The sequence below is a fragment of the Panulirus ornatus genome, chromosome 16 (genome assembly GCF_036320965.1).
Source record: "Panulirus ornatus isolate Po-2019 chromosome 16, ASM3632096v1, whole genome shotgun sequence".
Taxonomy (NCBI): Eukaryota; Metazoa; Arthropoda; class Malacostraca; order Decapoda; family Palinuridae; genus Panulirus; species Panulirus ornatus.
Genome location: NC_092239.1, coordinates 34,955,849 through 34,982,960, shown reverse-complemented (window position 1 = coordinate 34,982,960; position 27,112 = coordinate 34,955,849). Strand labels below are relative to the sequence as shown.

The 27,112-nt window shown below is 46.4% G+C and overlaps 1 protein-coding gene across 6 annotated transcripts in view; it reads right to left on the bottom strand.

Annotated features, from left to right (window-relative positions):
• Positions 1 to 1,463: 1,463 nt before the first annotated feature.
• Positions 1,464 to 27,112, bottom strand: part of LOC139754241 (uncharacterized) — a 310,706-nt gene continuing 285,057 nt past the window's right edge. For 3 of the 6 annotated variants that reach the window (XM_071671559.1, XM_071671561.1, XM_071671564.1), the window contains 3 exons: positions 4,716 to 4,939; positions 3,511 to 3,805; positions 1,464 to 2,915 (listed from right to left, as the gene is read on the bottom strand). In XM_071671559.1, the coding sequence (XP_071527660.1) occupies positions 2,809 to 2,915; positions 3,511 to 3,805; positions 4,716 to 4,939 (626 nt within the window). In that variant the 3' untranslated portion in view covers positions 1,464 to 2,808. The remainder of the gene's footprint in view (positions 2,916 to 3,510; positions 3,806 to 4,715; positions 4,940 to 27,112) is intronic. The other 3 variants (XM_071671560.1, XM_071671562.1, XM_071671563.1) reach the window with 2 other exon arrangements.

Here is a 27,112-nt window from a genome sequence, read left to right as displayed (position 1 = left end):
TGAGATTTTCAAGCGAATGTTACGTGAGAAAAATACCAAAAATTGCAGGTATTTTAGACAACACAATGAGTGTGTTTGTCTAGGAAATGGCAGAGTGGAGAGGGTGTTATTGTGGCGGATGTTGGAATTTAGAAAATAAAACTTGTGTATAATTGGTACATGTGTAACCGTAGGATATGTGCAAAAAACAGTACTATCGCTGGATGTGTGTGTGAAGGTCCCATTGTACTAACCTGTGAGTGAGGTTGTCAGTGCTTGCCTGTAGGAGTTCTTGAAGCACATGTCGCCACCATTGTACAAAATACTTACGTAGGGTAGATGATGAAAAATGAATAGAGAGAAATCCACATTCACTACTAACACTTTATTATTACAGTTTTTCACTTTTAAGTAACTGCCGCTCTACTTTTATAAGCTTATCTGTTATCCATGCTGAGGAGGGAGCTTTCCGCCGGCCCACTTCCCTGGTTTGGTCTAGGAAGAACACTGGAGAGCTGTACAATCTGTACATGACAAGTAATTTACATCAGGACCTTAACTCTATAGTGAAATCGTAATGGTAGTCATAAAAAGATACAGCAGCAATACACCTTTGCTGCCCGAGAGCAGGACATGTGAGATACCACGCAGAGGGTTGGTTGGTAGGGGGCTGGGTTGGCCTGAGGTCTTTTCCGTGGCCGAGTCGCAGAACTAGGTAGGGATAGGGTTCCGCCAGGTCACTGCCGTAGTAGTAGCACCTCCACCAGCAGTAGCCAGTATCCTGTGGTAGGTTGGCGACAGCCAGCACCCCCCCTTGGTGGGCCATGAGCACAGACGAGGAGGTTCCCTGAGTTTACAAACACACTTGAGTCTATACCGTGGCCGCTGAGGAAGGGGCTCTCCGGCGGCGCGCTCGCCCGTCGTGCTCACAAACCCGACTGCATCACGCACGACCTTGCCACTTGCTTCATAAACACACACACACACACATACATACCCACTACTAACCTAACACTCACTAATGATAAATACTTCCTCCTAACAAAAATAGGCTAATAGTCCAAAAATATCGCCTTAAAAAAATTGTAAATGGGGCAGGGAAACAAATTGGCATGTCATATATATATATATATATATATATATATATATATATATATATATATATCGTTATTTGGTGTTGCTGGATTCCGCCTGCATATGGTTTACACTGTAATTCAAGATTCACCTCGGTTAAGGCTGTATGTTCGTCTGTGAATATAAAGGAGTAATAAAGACTTGTCGAGGAGCTATCATTACCCTGGTCCTATACCGAGTGTAGTGTCGTAAGGCTACACTCCATGCAGAAGCAGGGGGAACGGTGGAGTCTTCCAATGGCGAAAAGGTCCTCGAGAACAGAGTGCTCTTTTGCATCCACTGCTGAGCACACAGTCTAGTCTGATGTGACTCATTACACGCAGTGTTGTACATAAAATGCAGGGTAAATCTTTATATATATATATATATATATATATATATATATATATATATATATATATATATAATGAACACCAAACTCAACCTGGAATATATTTTTTTTCATTGACAATCAGGTACGATCATTCAACAAAATGAGAATTTTGAGATCTTTACCTACAACAGGATATTGCACACTGTTATCTAAGATTTCCCGTTACTTCAAGAGTTACTATTTTTCTATCGTCATTAATAAATAAGTACTCCTCTTACTGCTGCACGTAGGTAGTGTCTCCTGAAGGCTGGCTGACAGACAGAAGAGGAAGAGTCGCCCGTGTATCTGTCTGGCCTCAAGTGAGAGGCCTCTATGATCTCGTCCCGCCTTTTATTCAGCAGGACAGTAGGAACCTTAAACCTTTACACAGTCTTTAACACTTGTAACTTCACTAGTCAACAGCTTTCAACCAGAAAAAAAAAAGATATTACAAACAGAAACAATTAACAAATGAACATGCGAGAAATAACGCACTGTTCCTTCCTCGCGGGCGGCTGATTTGTCTGTAGTCCAGTGGAGGAAAGGCTGGGTAGGGCCCACCCAAAGTGAGGGGGTGGCCGCGAAAGTCATATGGCCACCCCCAGTTCGTGGAGTGGGCGACTCCCAAGTGGCCCTCGCTCTGCCACCACCACCCCCACACCTCATCAAGCACTCTGTGCACTGACGAGGTGCTTGGAGGAAGCAGCTTTTCTATTTCGCCACCTAGGCTGCTGCCACTTGCGAGCAGGCGGACGTGGCCCGCACCAGCCAGCCACCCGTATCATGAGTATTACCGTTCTTCTTGAGATCAGCAGGTGGCGATAGGTGCCTTGCGTTGGTACACTGACCGGAGAACAATGGGAGGAGGAACATGACTACTGTTATATCACTTGCTCTCTCTCACGCGACGTTACTGTACAGTTATCAATCACACACATATTAATTACACAAATAAATACAGTTGACCCTGATTCAGGGTTCAGCGGGTCCTTTTTTTTTTCTAAGCACTAGAGTGACTTTATTACAAAGTGACGCCCCCGAGGGCCAGAAAATATCTTGGGTCACTCGGGCCCCTTCAGGGGCTGGGCTGAAGGTGGAGAGAGCGGCGGAGTTCAACAGGTAGCGACTAACGTGTGATCGGTCCGTGAACACCTGTGTTCCTCCCTCACTGTCCACAGCTCCGTGAAGGGTATACACACCCCTCCATACGGGCGCAGGACGGCCCTCCACCACCAACAACTTTACACACGCACAAAAAAAAAAAAAAAAATGAAGCAACGCTGGATCTTCCAAGATGACCCCCGTGGCAAAGGGGGTTGTGTGGTGGGGCTTCAGCGGCACCTTTAGCTAAAGCGGGACCTGGGTGCCTGGGCAAATAAGACACCCTGGTACAGGATGCCGTTGATCTCCATACTGACTACCAAGCTTTGGTCCTGGCTCCGCCCGTCTCCTGAAAGCAACGGCATTTCTTACCATAAGGAAATAACATGAGGGTGAAATATCTGGACAGGACAGAAACAGCAAAGTATCATTACAACCTGTGCAGTTCCTAGCAACATCGAATGTACAGTAGAGTTAACCTGATCACTGACCCTTCGTTCTTCACCATGTCACACACCCACACACACTCACTCTATACCTCTAGCTTCTGCGGTGTCTTCATCTGACACCACTGTGGCAACAGCTACGTCTCATTTTACTATCAACTCCAGCAGGCATTTTTTTTTTTTTTTTTTTAAGTACTCCATCTGTTACGCTCACACTTCATCTTCTATCAGTCTCCCACACTTGTGTTCTTGACGATCTGTACGCTGAAAGTATTCATTTCTGTGTCTTAACAGACACATACATTGAAGGTCTTTACTCCTGGCTTGCACACACATTCCACTAAGTTCCACAGGTGTCATCCACTTGTAGAACCCCCACATATACCTACATACCACTTGTCAGTCTCCCCTACCATGTCCAGAACCTCGTATGACAGGGTTACCGTTCTAACGTCAGAGGGAAAGAACAGTCATTGTGTGTGTGTATATGGCACTCACCCCTCGATGTAATCTTGATGTTGGCACCGGGTTGTCCTCCCGGAGGCCCGGGCGTAGTGGGCGGCGGGAGTCTGGGGTCGTGGGCGTCCTCCTGCTGTGCCGGCCTCTTTGCGGCAGGAGGTATCGCACTCTCTTCCAGACGACTCCGCTGGTCGCTGCTGCGTAAGTCGTTGCGCAGGTCGTTGCGTAAGTCGTTGCGTAGGTCGTTGCGCAGGTCAGTGTTCTCCTTGACGCGCCCTGCCCGCTGCAAGCAGAAGGCTTGATACCCTCGGTTATCTAGATGGAACGGCACTTCCTAGGTGACGAGACGCGGACTCAGAACACATGGCAGAGGTAGTAAACCTTGCCTGCCGCTCAGGCATAAACGAACCCCTCCCAAAAAAGTTACACAATATTTCTTATGCTATGACATCCTACAACATCCTGCGCTCCTGTGACGTCCTACATCCTGCACTGCTGCCATATGGCAGCATCCTACACTCCCATGACATCCTACAACATCCTGCACCACACCGTCCTGTTCCTCTATGACACCCTACTCTGTTGTGTCAGCTTATGACATACTAACACCTGTCATGCTGCACTACACCATACATTCGTGTACTACAGCGTCCTACCCCGTCATGTTGTATGATGAGATCTTACACTATGTCATCTTAATATGACAGCCTAACTTGTCATCTAATGACACCCTGCTCTGTCATGTTACACTGCATTGTGACACCTTACACAGTCATGTCATCATACTGCAACACTAAAAAATTTCATGTCTCTGCGACAGCCTCAACTGTCATGTCATTCTACAACGATATCCTACACTGTCAGGTCATATCATGCCACCTAACACAATCACATCATCTTGATCAACATACCAACATATCTGACTAATTATCTGGACGATTGTTAATTATAGGTGGCTAAGACTGTATGTTAATTAGAAGTGTCTAAGATTGTATGTTAATTAGATGTGTCTAAGGTTATATGTTAAGTATAGGTGTCTAAGGTTGTGAGCATGTTACTTGGAGGTGTATAAGATTATGAATATGTTAATCAGAGGTGTCTTAGGTTACTCTCAATGAGCCCAGAGCTGGGAACTGTAATCGTGCATCGTCCACTGTTAAACGTACGTGTCCGTAAGTTCAACACTGGACTGATTACAGCATTTGTCTGTTCCTTGCACCACGCTGGCCCTCGACGATACTTACATCTTCCTTGACTTCGAGGTTTAGTGCCTCCTTCTGCGGAGGAAATGGGATACCACCCATTGGGTGGTGGGGCGGCGGCAGTTTGGGCGTGTCGTCCTCGTGCTGGAAGCCGCCCGCGCCCAGGCCCTGGTTGTACAGCTTCCACATGGTCAGTCGCGTCGCCTCGAGCAGCGCCTCCTGCGACCCCGGCGGTGACCCGCCCCGACCTGTGTCACCGTAAACACCTAAGAATCACTTATCATTACCAGTTCACCTGTGAACGGGGACGTCTGTTTTAGACGGAAAGCCCACAGACACATTACCATCCTCACCACACACACACACACACACCCACCCACACAAACACACACGGCATGAGTGCATCGCCCGTACGCTATCGTCACTTCCAGTCCTCATTTGGGTGTGGATTCACCCCATCATAAACCCTTCAGCTGGGACGCAGAAACAAGTCCCACGCACTGGTAATATCCCTCATCCAGTCGAGAAGAGAGAGAAAAAAAAAAGATGTAATCTAATCAAAGGACGAACTAGTACCGGCGTTAACCCTGGCACGTCTCTTCAACCTGTTTAAATAAACGGGATTAGCTGTAAACAAACATTCGCACGGAACCAAGAGGGGTTCAACAATCGCAAGACATCTCTTTAATTTGTTTGGCTAAACTTTCATCTGCTGTATACAAACTGCAGCGCTTGCATCAACTTATTTAGGTCTAATAAACATACCCGCTCGACTCTTAACTTGTATAAACAAACACCGACAGGAGTGAATAAACACGGGGAGGCAGCGTGTGTGTGTGTGTGTGTGTGTGTGGGGTTGGTCAGCATGGGCGGGGCGTGCTGGTGGCTGGAGGGAACAGCCCAGGAGAACATGGAGGCGGGGCTTATGACGCTTTCCACCGCCCCTCCCCGCCCACAACCACCACCGACATTTAATAAGTAGATGTTTGGATTAATGATTCACACACACACACACGCGCGTTCCTCTCAACCCTCCTCCCTCCCTACCTCTACGATGAACCGTGCTGGATGACCACCTCACCGTAGCCTCTCCCTGTTAATGGATGATAATTTAGGACTCACATTTAACCCTCTCTCCATAAACCTCTGATCGTCGGCACAGCATCAAGGCGACGCCCATCGCACGAGAGGGTCAAGGTGAAAATGTTTTTGTTTAGGGTTTTATCCATGAGTGATGGTACAGCCGTCACAATGCAAGGGACGTCTTTTGATGAGGTAGTGGTGTGTGTGTGTGTGTTCCAGGACCCTTCCAGCACATCCTCGCTTAATCCAGCATTACTCGGAAAACCTCCGCCAGCTCGTGATTGATCTAAAGTGGGGTTTAACAATGGGCCAAAATGGAGTTTGACTGCATTTTCGTATATATGGGTTGATTTAAAAGAAGGAAAACCTATCACGTGGTTCCAATGGTGGCTACACTCAAAATGAGGGACGAGAAGGGAATGGGGTGAAATTACATTCCCATCATCGTACAGGATGGGTATATTTAACCTATTTGAAATGAATCTGTGTATGTAACATGAGCCCATCACTTTCCCCCCTCCACCCCCTCACTATCACCACAACAAAAGCTCCATCATCAAACACTGGGCGTCACGTCACAATCCACAGAGGGTAATCATCAAAGATAGTGAGAGTGAGCCAGGCGAGGCTGGATCTTATGTCCCCCCTACGCAGGGGCCACCGGACGGCCCTCCTGGCACACCAACATCACCTTTAATGCTTGACCGTGTGATTAAGTGCAAGATGGAGATAAATCCAGGTACTAGGGTTACCTTACCGTTGGGCTGGCACTGTGGGGCCAGGCACTATGGCACCCTCAGTGCCACCTGACCACAGTAGCAGCCAAGAGTGTGTGGTCAAGAGACGACACTAGGTCCCATGTGGGGCTCGAGCCGGGGCCCGAAACATTGTGGGAAGAGCCGGAGACCAGTGAGCCAGCCAGCCTGGCCACTCCAACTCTCCCATTAATCTTGTCCAAATAGATATGTAAATAGGCGGCGCGACCTGCCCTGACCCGCTCTCCCAGACTGTGGTGGAGACTCTACGAGACTGTGGAGGAGACTCTCTCAGGCTGTGGTGGAGAGACTCGCAGACTGTTGGACTCTCAATCTGTGGTGAACTCAGTACTGTGACGAAAATTCTTGCTGATTTCAAGTGAAGACTCGCAGATTGCAGAAGATATTTTCCCAGCTCATGATGGACTCCTGTGATGTCCAGAGGACTGATACAGCTAGTGTTGGGGATCCACACTCTCCACCAGAAAACGGTGAAGGCCTTTCCTTTGTTGGTGACCACTTCAGGATGTGGTGCAAGCATCCCATTGCTAGCCACTTAAGGATGTGCTGCAAGCACCCCATTGCTAGCCACTTCAGGATGTGCTGCAAAGCACCCCGTGGCTGTGGCGAAGATCTGGAGGCTGTGGCGAATTCCAAGCTGTGACGGAAGCTCAACTGGCTCAATCAGTTGCTGCAAGGATCCTCTGAGGCCGTTGTTACCCTCTTTTACACTGGAGTTACGGACACCTTCTTCGTTTATGTTGAATTTTCCTGTAGGGAGGACCACCTACCGTAAAGTGGGGGCCTCCTAGTCTGAGGGAAACTCCCAGTTCGAAGGTGGGGATTCCAAGGACGTGCTGGGAGGTACTGCCAGGTTGTCCGTAGTTCGAGGCTGTCCCCACCCCTTCGCTGACGACACAAGATACCTCAAGTTTTTGCAGACATTCGAGTAAGGAGTGGGAGGGTTTCACAAACTGATGTACGGAGGTATGGGGTGATATACCTTACGCTAGCTTCCAAGGATGGCTTCTACCCCTTAGCTCGTTCTGTGGCTAAACTTTCTCCTTGAGGGCCTGGCCAACAAATTCTGAGCAAACAGAAGAGCCAATGAGAAAGACAAAATATGCTGGCCTTGATTTTTACACATAAACAAGTCCTCATATGTGACATAATCGTTTCAAATAAGATGGATTCAGGTCTCAACCTAAGTACAAACAGGTATGAATACTAAACAGCCATGGCATCAAACACGCCCCCATGGATGTGACTCGTTATTTCAACTGTAACCTACAAAATATAAAAAGAATCAAACGATCAACCATTTGTAATGCACCGTGATTTACCCCTGAATGGCAGGACACAGTTTAGGAAATATCTGACGGCAAAGACACTTCCAGCCTACGCCGGACACGTTACCAGTGAGAAAGACATGGAAAAGGTGGGACGCTTTCTTCACAGAAGGCAGACAACAGATGCAGAACCGCGAGGGGTCATGCCTTTCTCAACTGCGTGATCTCCATGATTAAACTGTAGAGGCGCTGGAGAACTAACAAAAATGCTGACGTAATACGCGTAGACTTGCCAAAAAAAGGCCTTCGATAAACGTGACCACGGTGCCAATGGCCACAAACTGCTTCGGACAGGAATTTATGGAAAAGAGGCAAGGTGGTTCTACAACTTCTTAAGAGATCACGACACTGTTGTAAATTAACAGCTTCCAACTTCTCCAAGATAAAAAGCTCAGCTTCCCCCAAGTAACTGTACTCGCACCTCTTGATGATCCGTTTTCTCTAGTCTGACACAGACGCACACACACTGACAACGGTCACATCGCGGGTGAGAAGTCCCCTTTGGTGAGGCTGTAGAATTAGGAGTACAGCCTCAATCAAAGAGTCCGCATTTCCCTGCTGACTGGAAGTAGCGCAGTCTTGGACTGCAGGAACCTCTGGAAAGAGGTCCTGGGTAAAACCAGGACTCTTTTTAAGAACAGCGAACACACCAAAGCAATTGCTGCCTCTTGTAAAAAAAAAAAAAAAGAAAAAATGCTAGGTTGGATTTCACGGAACTTCAAAGAGAAGATGGGTAAAAGCCAACGAAGACCATTTATCAGTCACTTATACTACACGCGCCAGAATACTGTGGCGTGTTCAAATAACCTCTCAAGGTAGGCGAAACTGGAGATTTAGAAAGTGCTCAGGGATTCTTCACAGCCTGCATTAACACTTTAAAAGTCTAAATTACCTCGCATTACTGAAAGCATTCAGGCTATATTCGGTGGAGTGCAGACGGGAGATATACATTGCAATCTAAATGTGGAAAATCCTGAAAAGAACTGGCTCTCAGTCGTACTCAAATAATTCCCTATCGGCTCGGCAGGCATGGAAAAGACAATGAAATATCAGCTGTAAAACAGAAAAGTGTACAGAGGGTACGAAAGACAAGTGTGAGCATCCGAGGATCCTAAACTATTCACCACACTGCCTGCAGTGTGCCAGATCAGCCTAGATGTGGTGGTTAAGGCCTACTGGCCGCGGCTTCCAGCAGCCGGACTTGAGCCAAGCACCACAACAATTTGGTTCCAGACCCAGCTTCGTGGGTAGAATTGCCTCTGAAATTGTTGTCGGGAAGGCCAGTGCTGTGGTATAGTCACAGGGTATGGGAAGGTTAATGGTGAGGTTGGATCAGTGGTGAAGGAGTGCTCTGACTAGGCTGCACCAGTGGTGAGGGAGGGCCACTGACGAGGCTTGAACCAGTAGCAAGGGTTAGCAAGAGAGTGCCACTGACGAGATTGTTCTAGTGGTGAGGTAGGGCCAGTGGTGAGGTTGGACTAGTGATGACGGAAGGCCAGTGGTGAGGAGATGGCCCTATCCGGATGCTCAAGACTCCTAGCCTGGGTCATGGGCGCTGGTGTCACTTGCTTCAGGCAACACCTTTAAAGATGCCTCTTGTTGCCCTTACCCGGCTACAACTCTGTGTTCCTCAATAGCCACTTATCTGTATCAAGCTTGGATGTGATAAGGTGGTCCAACTATGGGCGAAACTGCTTGTCCACGCTGCATTTACTTGATCAACTCATTGGTGTTGGAGATTATTGACTGGACTCAAGTTATGAAATCTTACAACATTCACCTTACGTACGGGAAGGATTAAGTGGGGAGTGTAATAACTCTGTGTGTATCAGTTTTAACTTGTAAACTTGACGTAGATACCTCACGAAAATACCCTTTCTAAGCATGTTTATATTCTGGTCCCAGATGGTGGTCGGTGAACCACGTACAGCTGTCGAAAGCAACAAAAGCTATAATGTATTTGCATTATCTTTTAATCAAATGAGACCTCCTTTGGAACACAGCACAAATAGGAAACGTACGCGTTCATGAAGGCTACGATCGGCCAAAAGCTTTTTCAAACATTTGCGAAGAAAAAGACAAAAGAAGGTCAATTCGATGTCTGCGATTCTGTAATTGTGGGGACTTCAACGCGGCAGGAGAGTGTAATCAATCTTTTTTTTTTTCACACTAAACCCACACACATACGTCTACAAAGTTATGTACAGGCACGATCATGAGTGAACGCTGGAAAACGAGTCACCAAGAGCATCTTAAGGATGATAAGCTTCGGAACGACCGCCACCAGGTAGATTCCACTGTATAGTTTCTTTGGTCCTCGATTCATGGATGGAACACTGAATGTGTCCCGGCAGCTTACCATCAGGCTTCTCGCCTGCAACTGCAGGCTCCATCCACCATACGAAAGATGTCTTTTGACACCTTATTCAGATGTTAAGGGCGACATACACTCCCAGTAAGCATGTGGCCCCTGAGCGCGCCCAGAGGGAAGGTATCTGACCAATTTTGTGACGCAAGCTTAGTGATCATGATGGCGACGTCATCCATCGCCAGTGTAAAACAAACCTCGCGATATACTGATATAACGGCCGCTGACTCATCGTGGCTGCTTCCACCACAGCTCCCGCCCGTCCTTCGCTTTTGGGGTGCTCTCACCGTCGCTTCGGCAGCAAATTCCATCGTATGTCTATGGCCAAGTCCAGTACCCAACACACCCCTGCTATCATCGCTGTCTCTACATCGCCACACGCACACACACACATACGCGCGCGCGCGATAAGCATCAAGACGACTAGGGAATCGATTAAAAAAGAAAAAAGGATGGGCTGGCAACAGAGGCAGTCATAAGAGTACTGAGCCGAGCTGAAGAGGGTCTTCACACCTGCCTCATCTTGGCAATACTAAATCTCCTTCCCCGTACGCACTTGCTGGACCTCACTATATCTCATTCCTCAAACTCTCCAGCAGTCTTCTTCGGGCCAAAGCATGAGATTTATACCGGTGCCAGAGCAGCTCTCCCGTGTTAAACCTTCATATGGGGAGATAACGATCACAATACTGTGAAGATTAACTGATAATTTAAGTATGTAATTTAGAGACCATTTCCGTATCTCCGTTTATAGCCGATGTTATCTTGCTGGCTTGTTATTTCCTTTTGACACACATCGGTTGATTTGTGACATCGTTTATATAGTGCCCACTCGCTTATTTTACTTCGTCTCAACCCCAAACGATGTGACTGGATTTACGTCACCTATATATCTTACGACGGTTTCGAGAAGTTCTATTCTTACAGCTGGGTCTGGGACCTTACCTTACTTATACCTTTTGATGGTTTCTGAAGTCTTTTACCCCCCCACAGCTGGGTCTGGGATCTTATTTTACCTTAAGTATACCTTACGATAGTTTGGGAGGTCTTCTACCCCCACAACTCAGGCTGGGACCTTACCTTACCTTACGTATACCTTACGATGGTTTGGGAGGTCTTCTACCCCCACAGCTCAGGCTGGGACCTTACCTCACCTTACGTATACCTTACGAAGGTTTCGGAGGTCTTCTACCCTCATAGCTGGGTGTGGGACCGTACCTTACTTTACGTATACCTCACGATGGTTTCGGAGGTCCTCTACCCTCACAGCTGGGTCTGGGACCATACCTTATCTTACGTATACCTTACGATGTTTTGGGAGGTCCTCTACCCTCACAGCTGGGTCTGGGACCCCACCTTACCTTACGTATACCTTACGATGGTTTGGGAGGTCTTCTACCCCAACAGCTGGGTCTGGGACGAAGCTCCCGTGGTGATTCTGTGCTCAGACAGGTTGTTGGAGGCTGGGGCCTACAGACCTAGGTAAGCACCACATAATGGCTAGTGTGGTACACTTTGTAGATACTTATTCTGGGCCTTTTAAAATCCTCCGGCGAACATTCCATGGCTGCTGGCAATGTACGAGTATTAAAGACTTGTGAGCCCCGAGTGTTTGTTGAACAGTTACCTCTTCCTGTGTTTGCTGCCATCCTCATTTGTTTTCTATGCAACATTCCCGCTTAACATTATTTATTACCCATTTCCTGTGCCGCGTCTGGAATGCTGAACCGCATTACTCCCTACGTTATATTCCCAGTTGCTTATTATTCCCCCATGTGACATTTTCCCTATTACTGCCCACTCGACGTTCTAAACGCCATATTTTCGACATAGGATGATGAGTTACCTTATTTTCATGGGACGTATCTCTGGTAACTCACTTTTTTCCCCGTGGCATATACCACAGTTTACATACACGTCATGTGAGAATACCTTATCTTTCATGTGGCTTACCAATTATCACATTCTATCACACGTCTGCTGTTAACTTATGTTACTTGCCCACTAACTTCGCACCTGAGTAGTTCAGTTATCCCCTGACCCACGAGACAGTGTGATCAACCAGCTCGTTTGTTCCCTCGCGTCGCATGTCCGATTGTGTGGGTTTTACACGACTTGCAGAGGAATAAATCGTCGTACTCGCCTAGCTGTTTAAATATAGGTAGAGAAGCTTAATTAAGCGTCCGTTTCACATCCGTCGTTAGCCGTCGAATTTAGCGAGAGCCACATTTTACAAGACTAATCTGACGCCCACCACAGCATCGGCAGTTGGGAAGTATCACCGAGGGGTACTGTGAATTTACATGAACCAGCCATCTATGGTGGGTGGGCGGGAGGAGAAGCTACCATACGGCGTATAGTTGGTACCTAACCTCAGCATCGATCACTCGGAGGCTTTCACCAAACCACTTTCCAGTACTATCACCTCGCTATCTCCACGTCTGAAACGCAACCATCGTGGAACATGCTTTCAACAGTCCTTCCGAATACTCGCGACGGCACAAAGATATTATATGGCGGATATGTAGTACAGTACCTTAAGCTTCGGTCGAAACTGGGGCAAGCGGCTGAATCCCATCTTCCCTACACATTAAGACCATCATTAAAAACACGTATTGCGAGAGAGAACGCACTCCTTGGACATATTATATATATATGTGTTCGGTTAACTCCAGAAATGTTCTCGTGCCTTCAATGAGATACACTGATTATAATTTTTACTGGCCATTTGCCTTACCAAATATATCCAGCCATCCAGGCAAAAAGACACACTCCGAGCAACGTTCGAGAGTCGAAGAAACGGGAATCGATACCACCAGATTTTATGGCCGTTTGAAGATATATATAATTGGCTCTAATATTTGCTTAAAGACAACCCAATCAAGCCGTGGATTTTTATGACTCGCGGTCCACAAATTACTGACAGACAGATAAAAGCTGGGAATGCAAATAAGTCTTCAGGACGAAGAGGTAATGTACTGTTGCCTGCAGGGAAAGTCGTCATCTTCAATCGCTGTTTTCGGGAGGTGGTGTGACCTCGAAAAGCAAGTTCCAGGACGAAGGAGATGGAGGACTGAGGATGACTTGGGGGTGGGGGTGGGGGGGGGGCAGCAGGGTGGTGACAAGGGCTACAGATGAGGACTGCAGGTGGAGGGGAGGGTTTTGAGGTGAGGGGCTATGAGTGGTAATGAGCGGCGTGAGGTGAGGGCTGCAGGTGGTGCGGAGGACTAGTAGTGAAGCCTGCAGACAATAGGGAGGGTAGGAGGTTAGGGCTGTGGGTGATTCTCCCATGGCCTACCTCAATATCACACCAGGTATCACGCTGACAGTGTTCTGTGGCTCTCGATTGACGTCAAACGATGGAAGAACACGGGCCCGAAGCCTCTAGTCTCTAGCCAGACCCGACCACGCGTACTGTATACCCTTGTACAGACCCGGCCATGTCAGGAGCCCTTAAGAAATAATACAAGGTCACGTGGCCAAGGCTGGAAAAGGTCACAACACATGGCCACAACAGGAGGCCGGCTCAGTGTCCCACCACTCGTCAACATCCACGCACAGATCCAGTAAAAAGCAGAAACAACCCAGATTAAGAATGAAGAAGAGGGATGGCGTCGAGCCACACGGATCCTTCCGCCAGCAGGGAACTCCCGCCATTAATTACTCATAAAATAAAGTTGGAAATTTGGTTACGGGCGTGAGAGGGGTAAGGTACCTTGAGCAACGGCCTCTGTGGGGTCCATCAGCGTAGTGAGGCTGCTGGCGGCTGATCCATCTTCTCTTATCCTACATCCACTGATCATTTCTATCCATCATCCGCTCATCCATATATGTCTCGTCCACCTCCACTGTTTCATCTCCACTATCTCAGCCCTCGTCTTACGAGTTGTGGCTGCCCGGATCATGACGCCCTTCCTCTAAAATATTAATTTTTGCAATTACAGTCGACGGATATAGTAGGTGTAGGATGAAATGTTTCAAACGGGGTCTTGCGGCGTTTAGTTTGCTAGACGTCCTCTGAACCCTAGCACCTTAGATGCCGTTGTATAATCACAAACGAGTGGTTCTGCTCCATAAAACCTCCCGGGGATCGCATATCACACACACACACACACACACACACACACACACACTCTCTCTCTCTCTCTCTCTCTCTCTCTCTCTCTCTCTCTCTCTCTCCTGCATCCAAAGCATCGCAGATTACTGTATAAAAACAAAACATCATCCCCATAAAACAGCTCCCGGCCGACCCAACTCGCCACCACTCTCTCTCTCTCTCTCTCTCTCTCTCTCTCTCTCTCTCTCTCTCTCTCTCTCTCTCTCTCTCTCTCTCTGGAGTATGCAAATGCAAAATAATTATTCACCCTGGGTAGAGTTCCAATTAACAAGTGACGAGACTAAGCGAAATTAATGGCGCGCCGCCGGCCCCACCAACCTCTCTAGAGCCACCGGGAACCTTCCCCTGTTGGCCTCCATCAATCACCAGGTCCCCATCCATTGCCGCCTTCCAGCTTCGCCTATCACCGACGTCCTCGGGCTCTGCCTACCAATAGCACGCCTTCCAGTTCCATCTATCACCAGCGTAAAGGTCCATCTAGTGCCGACGCCCTTCAGGCCCACGAATGAGTGTTCTCGGAAGGTCTCACCTGCTGATGATGTCTTCTATCGCCACCTGTCCTGCATCTTCTTCTGGCTACTGAGGGTCATCTTACTCCAGAAGACCAGCGATGCTCTGCAGACCCTTCTGACCAGTAAAGCGGAGCCTCATGGGTCTCTTGCTATTGCCGACAACCTTCCACAGTTTCATCAACCACTACTGGCATCCAGGTCAATCAACTGAGGCACTGAAGTCCTTCTCTCACTTACATCTTACTATCGATGCTCTTTTGCTCCTCGATTACGAATATTTTCCCTGGCTATAGCCTTGCATTTTGCTCAAATTTTCAACTTCTTCAGATTTTAATGAAAATCTGGGTATAGATGGCATTCTCTACGGTGATTAAGTATTTCGAGTAAAAAGACTGCATTTCGTAATATTAAGCATTTAATTAACACGGATTAATTTTGATAATATTCATATGCTAATTACTCGAGTAATTACAGGAAATTTTAGGTTTTGACCACAATTTCTCATTCAGCATACTTAAAAGCATCTATGCTGAAATTTGTAAGATTTGTGATGTCTTCATATTTTAATGATTTTAATGGAAATCTGGGTACATATGGTATTCAATATGGTGATTAAGTATTTCTAGTCAAAAGACTTCAATTCGTAATATTAAGCCTTTACTCAACACTTGATTTAAGTATAATATTAATATGCTCATTACTCGACCAATTAAACGAATATTTAGGTTTTGACCAGAGATTCGTATTCAACATACCTAAAAGAATATATCCTGAAATTCTCAAGAAATTCCCTTTTTTTGGAAAAACCAAGAAAAATCCAAGCCTTGCATTTGGCTCAGATTTTCAACTTCTTCAGATTTTGATGAAAATCTGGGTATAGATGTTAATTCTCATGCTGATTAAGTATTTTGAGTCAAATGACTGAATTTTGTATTATTAGGCCTTAAATTACACCTTAGATTAATTATATTAATATGCTAATTACTTGACTAATTACACGAATTTTTAGGTTTTGACCCTAGATTCGTATTCAGGGTACGTAAAAGCATCTATCCTAAAATTCTCAAGAAAATCCATTTTGTGAAAAAAAAATCAAGAGAAATCCAAGGCATTTTGCTCAGATTTTCAACTTCAGATTTTAATAGAAATCTGGGTATTGATGTTATTTTACCTGCTGATTAAGTATTTCGAATCAAAAGACTGCGTATCGTATTATTAAGCCTATAATTACCCCTTAGATTGATTATAACATTGATATGCTAATTATTCGACTAATTACATATTGGTCAGAGTGTCAAATTCTTCAGATGTTAATGAAAATCTGGGTATAGATGTTATTTTACATGCTGATTAAGGATTTCTAGTCAAATGACAGCCTTTCGCATTATTAATGCCTTTAATTACTCCCAAGATTAATTTTAATAAAATTAGTATGCTAATTACTCGACTAATCACACGAATTTTTTGGTCTTGACCTCAGCTTCGTATTGAGCATACCTAAAAGCATCTATCCTGAAATTCACAAGAAAATCGATATTTGAAAAATCAAGAAAAATCCAAGAGCCTTATCAAATATTTTGCTCAGATTTTCAACTTCTTCAGATTTTAATGAAAATCTGGTTATAGATGTTGTTTTACATGCTGATTAAGGATTTCAAGTCAAATGACAGCATTTCACATTATTAATGCCTTTAATTACTCCTAAGATTAATTATAATAAAATTAGTATCCTAATTACTCGACTAATTACACGAATTTTTGGGTTTTGACCACAGATTCGTATTCAGCATACCGAAAAGCATCTATGTTGAAATTCTCAAGAAAATCCATTTTTGAAAAAAATCAAGAAAAATCCAAGGCTATGATTTTGATGAAAATCTGGTTATAGATGTTATTTTACATGCTGATTAAGGATTTCTAGTCAAATGACAGCATTTCGCATTATTAATGCCTTTAATTACTCATAGGATGAATTATAATAAAATTAGTATGCTAATTACTCGGCTAATTACACGAATTTTTGGGTTTTGACCACAGATTCGTATTCAGCATACCGAAAAGCATCTATGATGAATTCTCAAGAAAATCCATTTTTTGAAAAAAATCAAGAAAAATCCAAGGCTATATATAGCCTTCCCAGATATTTTGCTCAGATTTTCAACTTCTTCAGATTTTAATGAAAATCTGGTTATAGATGTTATTTTACATGTTGATTAAGGAATTCTAGTCAAATGACAGCATCTCGCATTATTAATGCCTTTAATTACTCCAAAGATTAATTATAATAAAATTAGTATGCTAATTACTCGACTAATTACACGAGTTTTGGGGTTTTGACCTCAGATTCGTATTGAGCATACCTAAAAGCATCTATCCTGAAATTCTCAGGAAAATCAATTTTCGAAAAAATCATGAAAAATCCAAATATTTTGCTCAGATTTTCAACTTCTTCAGATTTTAATGAAAATCTTGTTATAGATGTTATTTTACATGCTTATTAATGATTTCTAGTCAAATGACAGTATTTCGCATTAGTAATGCCTTTAATTACTCATAGGATTAATTATAATAAAATTAGTATGCTAATTACTCGGCTAATTACACGAATTTTTGGGTTTTGACGACATATTCGTATTCAGCATACGTAAAAGCATCTATGTTGAAATTCTCAAGAAAATCCATTTTTTGAAAAAAATCAAGAAATATCCAAGGCTATATATTTAGCCTTACCAAATATTTTGCTCAGATTGTCAACTTCTTCAGATTTTAATAAAAATCTGGTTACAGATGTTATTTTACATGCTTATTAAGGATTTCTAGTCAAATGACAGAATTTCGCATTATTAATGCCTTTAATTACTCCCAAGATTGATGATAATAAAATTAGTATGCTAATTACTCGACTAATTGCACGAATTTTTGGGTTTTCACCTCAGATTCGTATTGTGCATACCTAAAAGCATCTATCCCGAAATCCTCAAGAAAATCGATTTTTGAAAAAATCAAGAAAAATCCATTTTTTGAAAAAAATCAAGAAAAATCCAAGGCTATATATAGCCTTACGCAATATTTTGCTCAGATTTTCAACTTCAGATTTCAACATAGATTTTCAACTTCTTCATATTCTAATGAAAATCTGTTTATAGATGTTATTTCACATTCTGATTAAGTCTTTCGAGTCAAATGTCTGCATTTCGTATTATTAAGCCTTTAATTACCACTTAGATTAATTATAATAATATTAATATGCTACTGGCTCGAGTATTTACAGGAATTTTTAGGTTTTGACCACAGATTCATATTCAGCATCCTTAAAAGCATCTATCCTGAAATTCTCAAGAAAATCCATTTTTTTTTTTAAAAAAATGAAGATAAATCCAAAATATTATGCTGAGATTTTCATCTTTTTTATATTTTAATGAAAATCTGGGTATAGATGTTATTCTCTATGCTGATTCAGTATTTCGAGTCAAAAGACAGCACTTCGTATTATCAAGCCTTTAATTATTACTCTTGCTTTTACTCACCACTCGCAATATCTGGGTCCAAAGTTCCGTCACCCCTCCCGAAGTGGTGCCAAGTTGAACCTTCGCATTCCATGTTCGAACAGCCATTCATCCCTCCGAGGCAGAGGAACAATTCTCGCTTTCTAATGGTCGGTGGTCATCTCCACTTTCCCTCTCCAGAAACCAATTTCTCCCTTTCATGCAGCTAACGTGGGAAGTTTACGGCTCGTTAGGAGCCAGAAATTAAAAAAAAAAAAAAAAAACGCACTATATCGATAAGACTAGGGTCCCTGCCAGCTGGCGACTAGGTGAATCTAACATATGGGGTAACAGTAATTCATATCTAGCACTTCTGTTGGCATAAACTCTCCAGCCCCTAAACTATCATACAGTCCTCCCTGGAATGCCAGTCCTCTGCACCATCCAGACCTCAACAATCATACACGCCTTCCAGCTCTACAGCAGCGATAGAAGCCACGAGCATCTTCCCAGGCCATCACTCACTCTCCCACCTTCTCAGCACACGACGAACTTGAACATGATCCTCTGCACTTGCCTCATGCTCATCGGTGCATTATCCAGGTGAGGTTTGGTGGGGGTGCTAGGAGGCCAGAGGGCCGGGGAGGGCAGAGGGGTTGGGGGAGAGCCCCCTGCCGTGTGGTAATCACCCCCCGGTGTGCTCACCAACCAGCACGCTACACGCCCTCACCACACACTTACTGATGGCTCCTGACCTATCTCTTGATAAAACCGGCCGTCTTCCGTACCATCCCATCAGTTTACTTCTATACTACATGGTGTTCCTTCTGCTGGCTGGTGTGATTAGTGGTGAGTGGGGAGGAGCCCTCTGCTTCGCTACCCTATCCCATATGTAGTGGTGAGTGGGGAGGAGCCCTCTGCTTCGCTACCCTATCCCATATGTAGTGGTGAGTGGGGAGGAGCCTTCTGCTTTACTATCCTGTCTCCATACGTAGTGGTGGGTGGAGAGGAGCCTTCTGCTTTACTATCCTGTCTCCATATATAAATGGTGGGTGAGTAGGGGCTATTTCAATGCTATCCTGCCCCATCTATAGTGGTGGGTGGGGAAGAGCCTTCTGCTTTACTATCCTGTCTCCATATAAAGTGTTGGATAGGGAGAAGCCTTCTGCTTCACTGTCCCCATGTACAGTGCTGTTTAACTATCTTCTCTCCATCTATAGTGGCGGGTGGTGAGGAGTCTTCTGCTTTAACTAACCTGTCCTCATCTATGTAGATTAGGAATGTAGGATATTACTGTTCCCCAAGTACGTAACCTCCTCAAAGACCATCAGGTCGTCTGTTATCTGGCTTCCCCCATGTAGTCCCACCGATGAAGATGATGGCCAATAAGACATAACCAGGGGCAACATACTGTCACAGACTTAACTGTCTCTGAGGTTGTGAAGGATTACAGTCACCTTCGTTCAGTTATCAAGTGTGGATGAATCAACATACAGTATACAGATGACATAAAAAAAATACAGCAGTTGATACATTCCTTGTTCTTTCCTTTTTTTTGCGTCCACCACACTTCTGCCACGCTGGCAACAAACTCATTAACCCAACCAACTACAAGAAGTGCACGCAAGGGGGACCCCGCTCACTCCCCGAGTACCTGGGCAGAAAACGAAATCGTTCGTAGCCGAGTGAATGAAATTGTTTAAATGTGTATGAATATCGTTGGAAGAGCGTGCCACTGTCGTAAGATTTTGCCCGGGCAGTTATGGTGATACAATGTGCTAAAATAGTCTTTTTTGGGGGGGGGAGGGGGGATAAAAAAAAAAGAGGGTAATAAATTGTCTAGTCCACTTTCTTCCCACGGTTGTGAGACGCAGACAATGGATCCATCTCGCTCAAAGGTGAAGAGGCCGAGTGTTGGGATCACAGCCCAAAGGAGGCCGTGCTCAACCCTGTCCACCTTCGGCGTTTGGGGGTTATACTACTCACAAGTGTCGTTATAACGCGTTACAGATGTCGTTGTAACGTCACAAGCGTGTCGTTGTAGAGACCGTTACAACCGCTTACTGTCCAGCCCATTCCCCCCCCCCCCTTTCGTCCCCCGCCCTCAGCCTTCAGTAATCTCGAAGGACAGAGACGACAAGGTCAACCTCAATGAGCTGGGAACATTTGGTGAATTTTTACCTCTGGTCACGACGTCTTTGCCAACCAGGCGGGCAAGAATCCAGTCCCGGGCCGGTTCGGGGCCGCCGGCCGGACACTAAACTCCGTAAAAGCGGACAACATAACCGGCCGCCGAGTGTATAAACCACATATAAACCACATAAAGCACGGAGGCCGGTGGCTGGGTCGCCATAAACCTGGCAGAAGGCAATGGTTAGCGGGAGACTTGCACCAGATGCCGCTAGATTATCACAACAGTCGCTGGCCTCTCACACACACACCAGTCACTGTAGCAGACGCCGCTAGATATCACAACAGCTGCTGGCCTTACACACCAGTCACTGTAGCAGACGCCGCTAGATATCACAACAGTTGCTGGCCTTACACACCAGTCAATGTAGCAGACGCCGCTAGATATCACAACAGTTGCTGGCCTTACACACCAGTCACTGTAGCAGACGCCGCTAGATTATCACAAGAGCCGCTCGCCTCACACCAGTTATTGCCAACATTTGGTGCTCCTCATAAATTGAGTTGGAGTTTATGGTTCCTCCTCCGCCGTGCCATCACCCACGACTCACCCAGTCTCTCCTTTATAAGGGCTTCCCTTTATAAGGGTTCTGCTCCTGTAAACCTAGAGTCACCATGGCTTCCCTTTATAAAGGTTCTGATCCTATAAACCTAAAGTCACCATGGCTTCCCTTTACAAGGGTTCCGCTCCTGTAAAACCTGAGAATAGGACAGCGTCGCTCCTCTCTCTTCCCTGAAGACGGCCACCACGAGGAGACGACGGTACGACCCATGAGCAAGACGGTAAGACCCTTGAACACGACGGAACGACTCTTCAGCAAGATGATACGGCGTGAGTCTGACGGCGCGGCCCTTGCGCACTATATAGCACGACCCTTGAGCGCGGCGGCAGGACCTAAAGCACAACGGTAACGATCCTTGACTGCCATGGAAAAGCCTCTGGTATGGTGATCAGGTCTTTTAACTCACCGCCCACAAGTACCACCATGAGCAGTGGGACCTCAACACCTTCCAGTACCCCCACCACTGGGAACTCACCGCCTCCATCACCTCTAATAGCAGGAACTCATCGCCCCCTGTAACACATGGGCCCTCCGGCCTCACCTCCGGTCACTCAAGACCAGAAGCAAACCTTGTCACCCCTCACTCCCGTCGCAGACCACCAGTATCAATGTACCCGACGTCACAGACCACCAGTAACTGTGTTATCAACGTCACAGACCACCAAGTGTCGACGTTACGCACGTCACAGACCACCAGTAACAGTATTACCAACGTCACAGACCACCACCATCATCACCAGCGCAACCAACTCCGCCAACGCATCTGGAAATGTTACAACCGCTCCCTCCAACCTGCCCTCCCGCCCGACTCCCGCACTAAACCCATCCAATCAGCCATTAAAGAAGAATTACGTCTTCCAGTAAAAATCAATTGGCAACAAAAACGTCTGGATTCGTGTATTTGCATTTCCAACGTTGCCAAGCAAGGTGGATTTATTTCGCGATACTGTGGAAGCGGCCAGGGTCGGGGGTCCCCTTAGTGTTATACTGGCCAGTGTTTCGGATTTAGCCCCTAGGTTGTATGTGGCCCATGTTTAGGGCCCTCCTGTTGTACACCTGGCCAGGGTCTTGACCTCGGTGTTTCTAGGTGGCCAAGGTCTATGGCCCGATATATAAGTGGCCGAGGTGCTTGGCCCCGATGTTGTATAAGTGGCTATGCCTGGACCTCGATATCAAATAAGTGGCCAGGGTCTTAGCCCAGGTGTTGTATGAGTGGCCAGTTCAGGCCCCGATATTTTATAATGGGCCAGGGTGTAAGACCCGATCTCTTAAATTCGGTATTACACAAGTGAACAGTATCTCAGCCGTGATCTACATACCCCGATATATAAGTTGCCAGGATTTGGGCTCCCATAATTCATAAGTCGCTAGTTTCTACGCCCAGATGTTATAAAAGTGGCCTGTTGTTTGGGGCCCAGATATATTTCAGAGCCTGTTGCCTGGGCCCCAGTTCGAACCACGGAAGGCTGTTTAACCTCCTCAGGTCAGGTCCCAAACTTCTCGAGGCCCTCGGATCACCTTAAATTTTGGTTCGCAGCTCTCATGAAACCAACCAGGGACGTGAGAGAAAGAGAGAGCTAAAGAGAGAGAGAGAGAGAGAGAGAGAGAGAGAGAGAGAGAGAGAGAGAGAGAGAGAGAGAGAGAGAGAAAGCAGCTAGCTTTCTACTTCGGCGACAGAGCACAGGTTAGATGAACGTCAAGCGAAGGAAGACCAAAATTATTCAAAAAGAAATCGACCTATCAGGCAATTCTGACTACTGGTAACAACATGCGTTCTATATTTACCCGGAAAGCTTTTAATCAAAGATCTTCGAGTTAGCTGGAAAACCTGGAAAGTTTCAAAGATCCTTGAGTTAGCTGGAAAAAACTTGGTAGCAGTTTCTCTAGTCCCCAAGCTACACCGTGTCAGGCTGCACGCTTAACTCCTCCTCGGATTTGCTGAGACCCCTGACACAGTCTTCTGGCAAGCTGGAAACAAGCCTTGATGGTTTCTCAAAACAGCAATCGATTGTGTCAGTTATCAGGCTTGACAAGCGGTCAAGCCAGCTGCCTCCCTCGACTGATCACGTCAGCTACTGGACTTGCCAAGGCCGGACGCATCATAAATCTCGCAACACGTCAGCTTGAAGACTGTACGTGCTTCCCATCGTCATGCTAAGTATAAAGTTACGATCATGGGGTCAAGACTTAGGTATTATGCACCGAATGATTAAAGGAAGGTCAACATGTTAAGCATTATAAATCAATGGAGCGCAGTGTTATGCATTACGGGGTGAGGGGATCGCCATGGTCATGGATTCATAAAGTTGGTCATTATAAACTGAAGTTTATGGGACCAGTGTGTCTAGCATGAAGGATTGGCGAGATAACATATCGAACATTACACACTAATAGGTCACTGAGCTAGTGAGCAGAGCATTATATGGTGGTGGTCCAGGGGTGTCACTGTACACTATAATTTCAAATGTGTTAAATTCCTTTGATTAACATTTGTACCACGATTCTGTTCCACTATAAAGAACACAGCCCTTGATATCGCCACATCTCATCACTATTCCGACAGCATAGCCACTTCTCCAACCATCATCATCACTACTATATCATCAACATCATCACTACCATTACCGCATCATCATCACTACTCAGATGTCGTAAATAAGACCCTAACACCATCAGGACCTTTCCACCTTCCTCCCGATATCGTCAAGGGTGGCGACAGCACCATCATATAGCACCATCACCACGGATCGACCAGCATCACTACTACCAAACAACATCTTCATCAAACCATCCCACAAAACGAACTCATCACCACGGTTGAAGACCGGCCGTGCTCGCCTGAGCTCATCACCACCACCACCACCACAACCAGTGGCATCAACACCACTACCACAACTGTCGCAACCACCACTACCACAAGCCACTATCATACCGCCATCATACCACCATCACGACCCTATCAATTACAGGCAAGAGCCACCGAAAACTCCCTCAGCTCCGGCCAGACAAAGGCAGGCCAACGGGCCAGACATTACCTAACATACATCTTTAATTATTAAGAAAAAAAAAGAAAGAAAAAAAAACCGAGGGCTGGAGCTGTGTCGTCATCTATCAAGAAATGAAAGCTCACTTATGAGGTCCCGGGACTACAATCATGCCAGCCACGCCATCCATCACCCCTTAACGTGATCAATGTCCGCTGGTACCCCCTCCCGATACCCAGGTATATCCCCCACTGATCACTTTCCCCTATGGAAGCTGATCATCTGAAGAGTAATCACTGATAACCTCCTACGCTCTGTGGTTGATCGGCTATTGAGCAATGACTGATCCCCCCTGTACAGTGAGTGATCAGGCCTCGTATAAGGATGGATCATCCGGCCGTGTGTTACTGACCTCTATCTGCTGTATACGTGATCAGCATTTGCATACAGGCTGGTGTGTGTGTGTGTGTGTGTGTGTGTGTGTGTGTGTGTGTGTGTGTGTTTGGGGGGGGGGGGGGGGGGACCACCGAATCGTAGTCAATCGCGTAAAAATGTACGATCATCTGCTATTCTGTGAGAAACGTAGGTTGTCATGAGTGACTGCTGGGGAGACACATCGACCAGAACACAGGGATTGATCAGCAGCCACTCGTATCCCTTTTTCCCCGTCCCCCGTTAGGAGGTCAAAACAGTTTCTGCTCCCGGCTGGATCACTGCAGGTGTTTCGACGCAGTCCGAAAGACAGCTGGTTGACGCTGCGTTAGAAAGGTGACGCTTAGAGTACGTGGGCAGCTGACCCCTGTCACCAAAAAAAAAACCTTTATAATTACTTCGACGATAAAATCTATCCTTTACCTAAATTTATGGAGCCTTAAAGTACGGAACAATCTCTCTCTTTTACTTTCAGTCCACAATCATACATAAGCCTTGACGACATGTAACGCATATGACTCGTTCTTTGTATTCCCTAGACTTTCCTGCGGTTGGCACTACCCGCTAGCCCAAGATCATGTGGTAAAGGACTCGCGAGTGAGTACTCTGTCCCCCTCTCTCTGTCTCGAGGCCTCTTATTACGAACGGGCGAGATACCACACTGGAGTCTCGTCTGCGTCGAGAAGGAAGGCCTCAAGTCATATATCCCGTCTCCTCCTTCACCGTCCCGTAGTGAACACCGTATCCTTCAGCTACTCTCAAGACGCTACCACGTCTCCTCAGTGTCAGCAAAGGTTTCGGTACGGTCTCTAATTGTGACTGGTTTCGTTATTCGTGAAAAAAAAAGAAAAATCATTTACACACATTGTAGGTGCGATCTGCTATGTCCAGTGGCTGATGGTCGGGGCAACCGACTGACCAACCGACCAACCAACCAACCAGCCGACCAACCAACCAACCAGCCGACCAACCAACCAACCAGCCGACTAACCAACCAACCAACCAACCAACCAAGCCGCCGGTCGCCGCGCTAATAATTCCCCCCGGAGGCACCGTGGCTCTTGCTATAACCCTCTCGACCACCACAACTTGCTGTCATTAACCCTTCTGCTAACCGCAGGTTAGCAGATATCGCTCGCGCACAAGACAACACGCCAGCGGAACGCCGTACGAAAGCCTGGACCTCGGTATCTTCCACACCGTCAGCTACCGACTTGAATCGGCCGTGCCGTACCTCCGACAAATGACATCCAAGTCCTCCTAAGGAGTTCCACCACATTTTCTCCACCAGTGCCGGCAACACGAGCCTTCTTAACCCCACCCCCACCCCCTCCTCTCTCCCCCAGGATGATGGTTCTGGTAGCCACAAATTAGATGCAAAGTTCGTCAGCAAATTTAATTTATCGCCGATGCACCTGCTGCGGGGTGGGGGTGGGGTGGGGGGGGGGGGGGATGTTTGTTTGTGCGGGCTGGGCGGTCCATCAGACGGCAGAATGCCAGTCGATACTATAGGAACGGCGGCGGTGGCCTCTAAGAGCAACGAGCCCCGTGGCCATGGTGATAATTGGATCATTATCAGGATGCTTATCTCCAGTCTGGCATTATGACAGGAGGTCCAACGCGGCTATGAAAAGAAGAAGAAGAAGAAGAAGAAGAAGAAGAAAAAGAAGAAGGAGAAGAAGAAGAAGAAGAAGAAGAAGAAGAAGAAGAAGAAGAAGAAGAAAACCTCAAGTCGAATGTCCATCAGGACTACCTGTTACCTCGCTAAAGTCAACGGAGGGAGACTGTTGCAGACCTCAGGGTGTTTTTTTCTTTTTTCTGAATCCCCCAGGGGAAGGAAGGCGGCCACAGTGGAATCACAGGGACAACCCTAAACCATCAAGAGCAGCTTGAGATCACAACGCGATCCTTAAGGTCAGTCCAGAACGACTGGGTGCAGCATGTGAGCATTATGACCCTTCAAAGCTGTTCTAGACGACCAAGAGCTGCACAAAGAGGCCAGTGCGTGGCCCTCAAGGGGTATTTGTGGGCAACAGGGGTTGAGGAGGAGGGAGGAGACAGACCAGCATGGCAGTAGAGATGATTACTTCTGGTCATAGAAGTAGCCTTGAATCGCTAGAGGATGAAGCGAGTCAGTTAAAAGGTACAGTCTCCGACCGCAGATGGCAGTGCGCGACTACAGTAGACCACACTTAAGCAGCCCTGGAAACAATGTAGGAAGTAGAGAACGATCATTACGGCCCACAGGGGCGGGCCTCCTGGAGCACACTGAGGGCAACAGAAGGCGACCATTCTGGTGCACAACAAGCAGCAGCGGCTTAGCCCATCGTTCACACTGATACAGAAGACTCGGTTCCCTCCTGACAACTGGCCCGCGAGGACTCTCCAGACCCGTCGGAGGCAACACTGTGCTCTGTTGACCCCCCCGACTACGGCTCTCAGTCCTGTACACAAGTCGACGGACGTCGATCATACCGGCAGCTGTCATCTGCCCCTGTTGCTCCGGCCCCGGCTGCCGCCGTTGGTGCAACATTTACATATGTAATCACGGAGGAACGGATAATTGCGATATAGCTAAGCGCGGTCGTGCAAATGCAAATG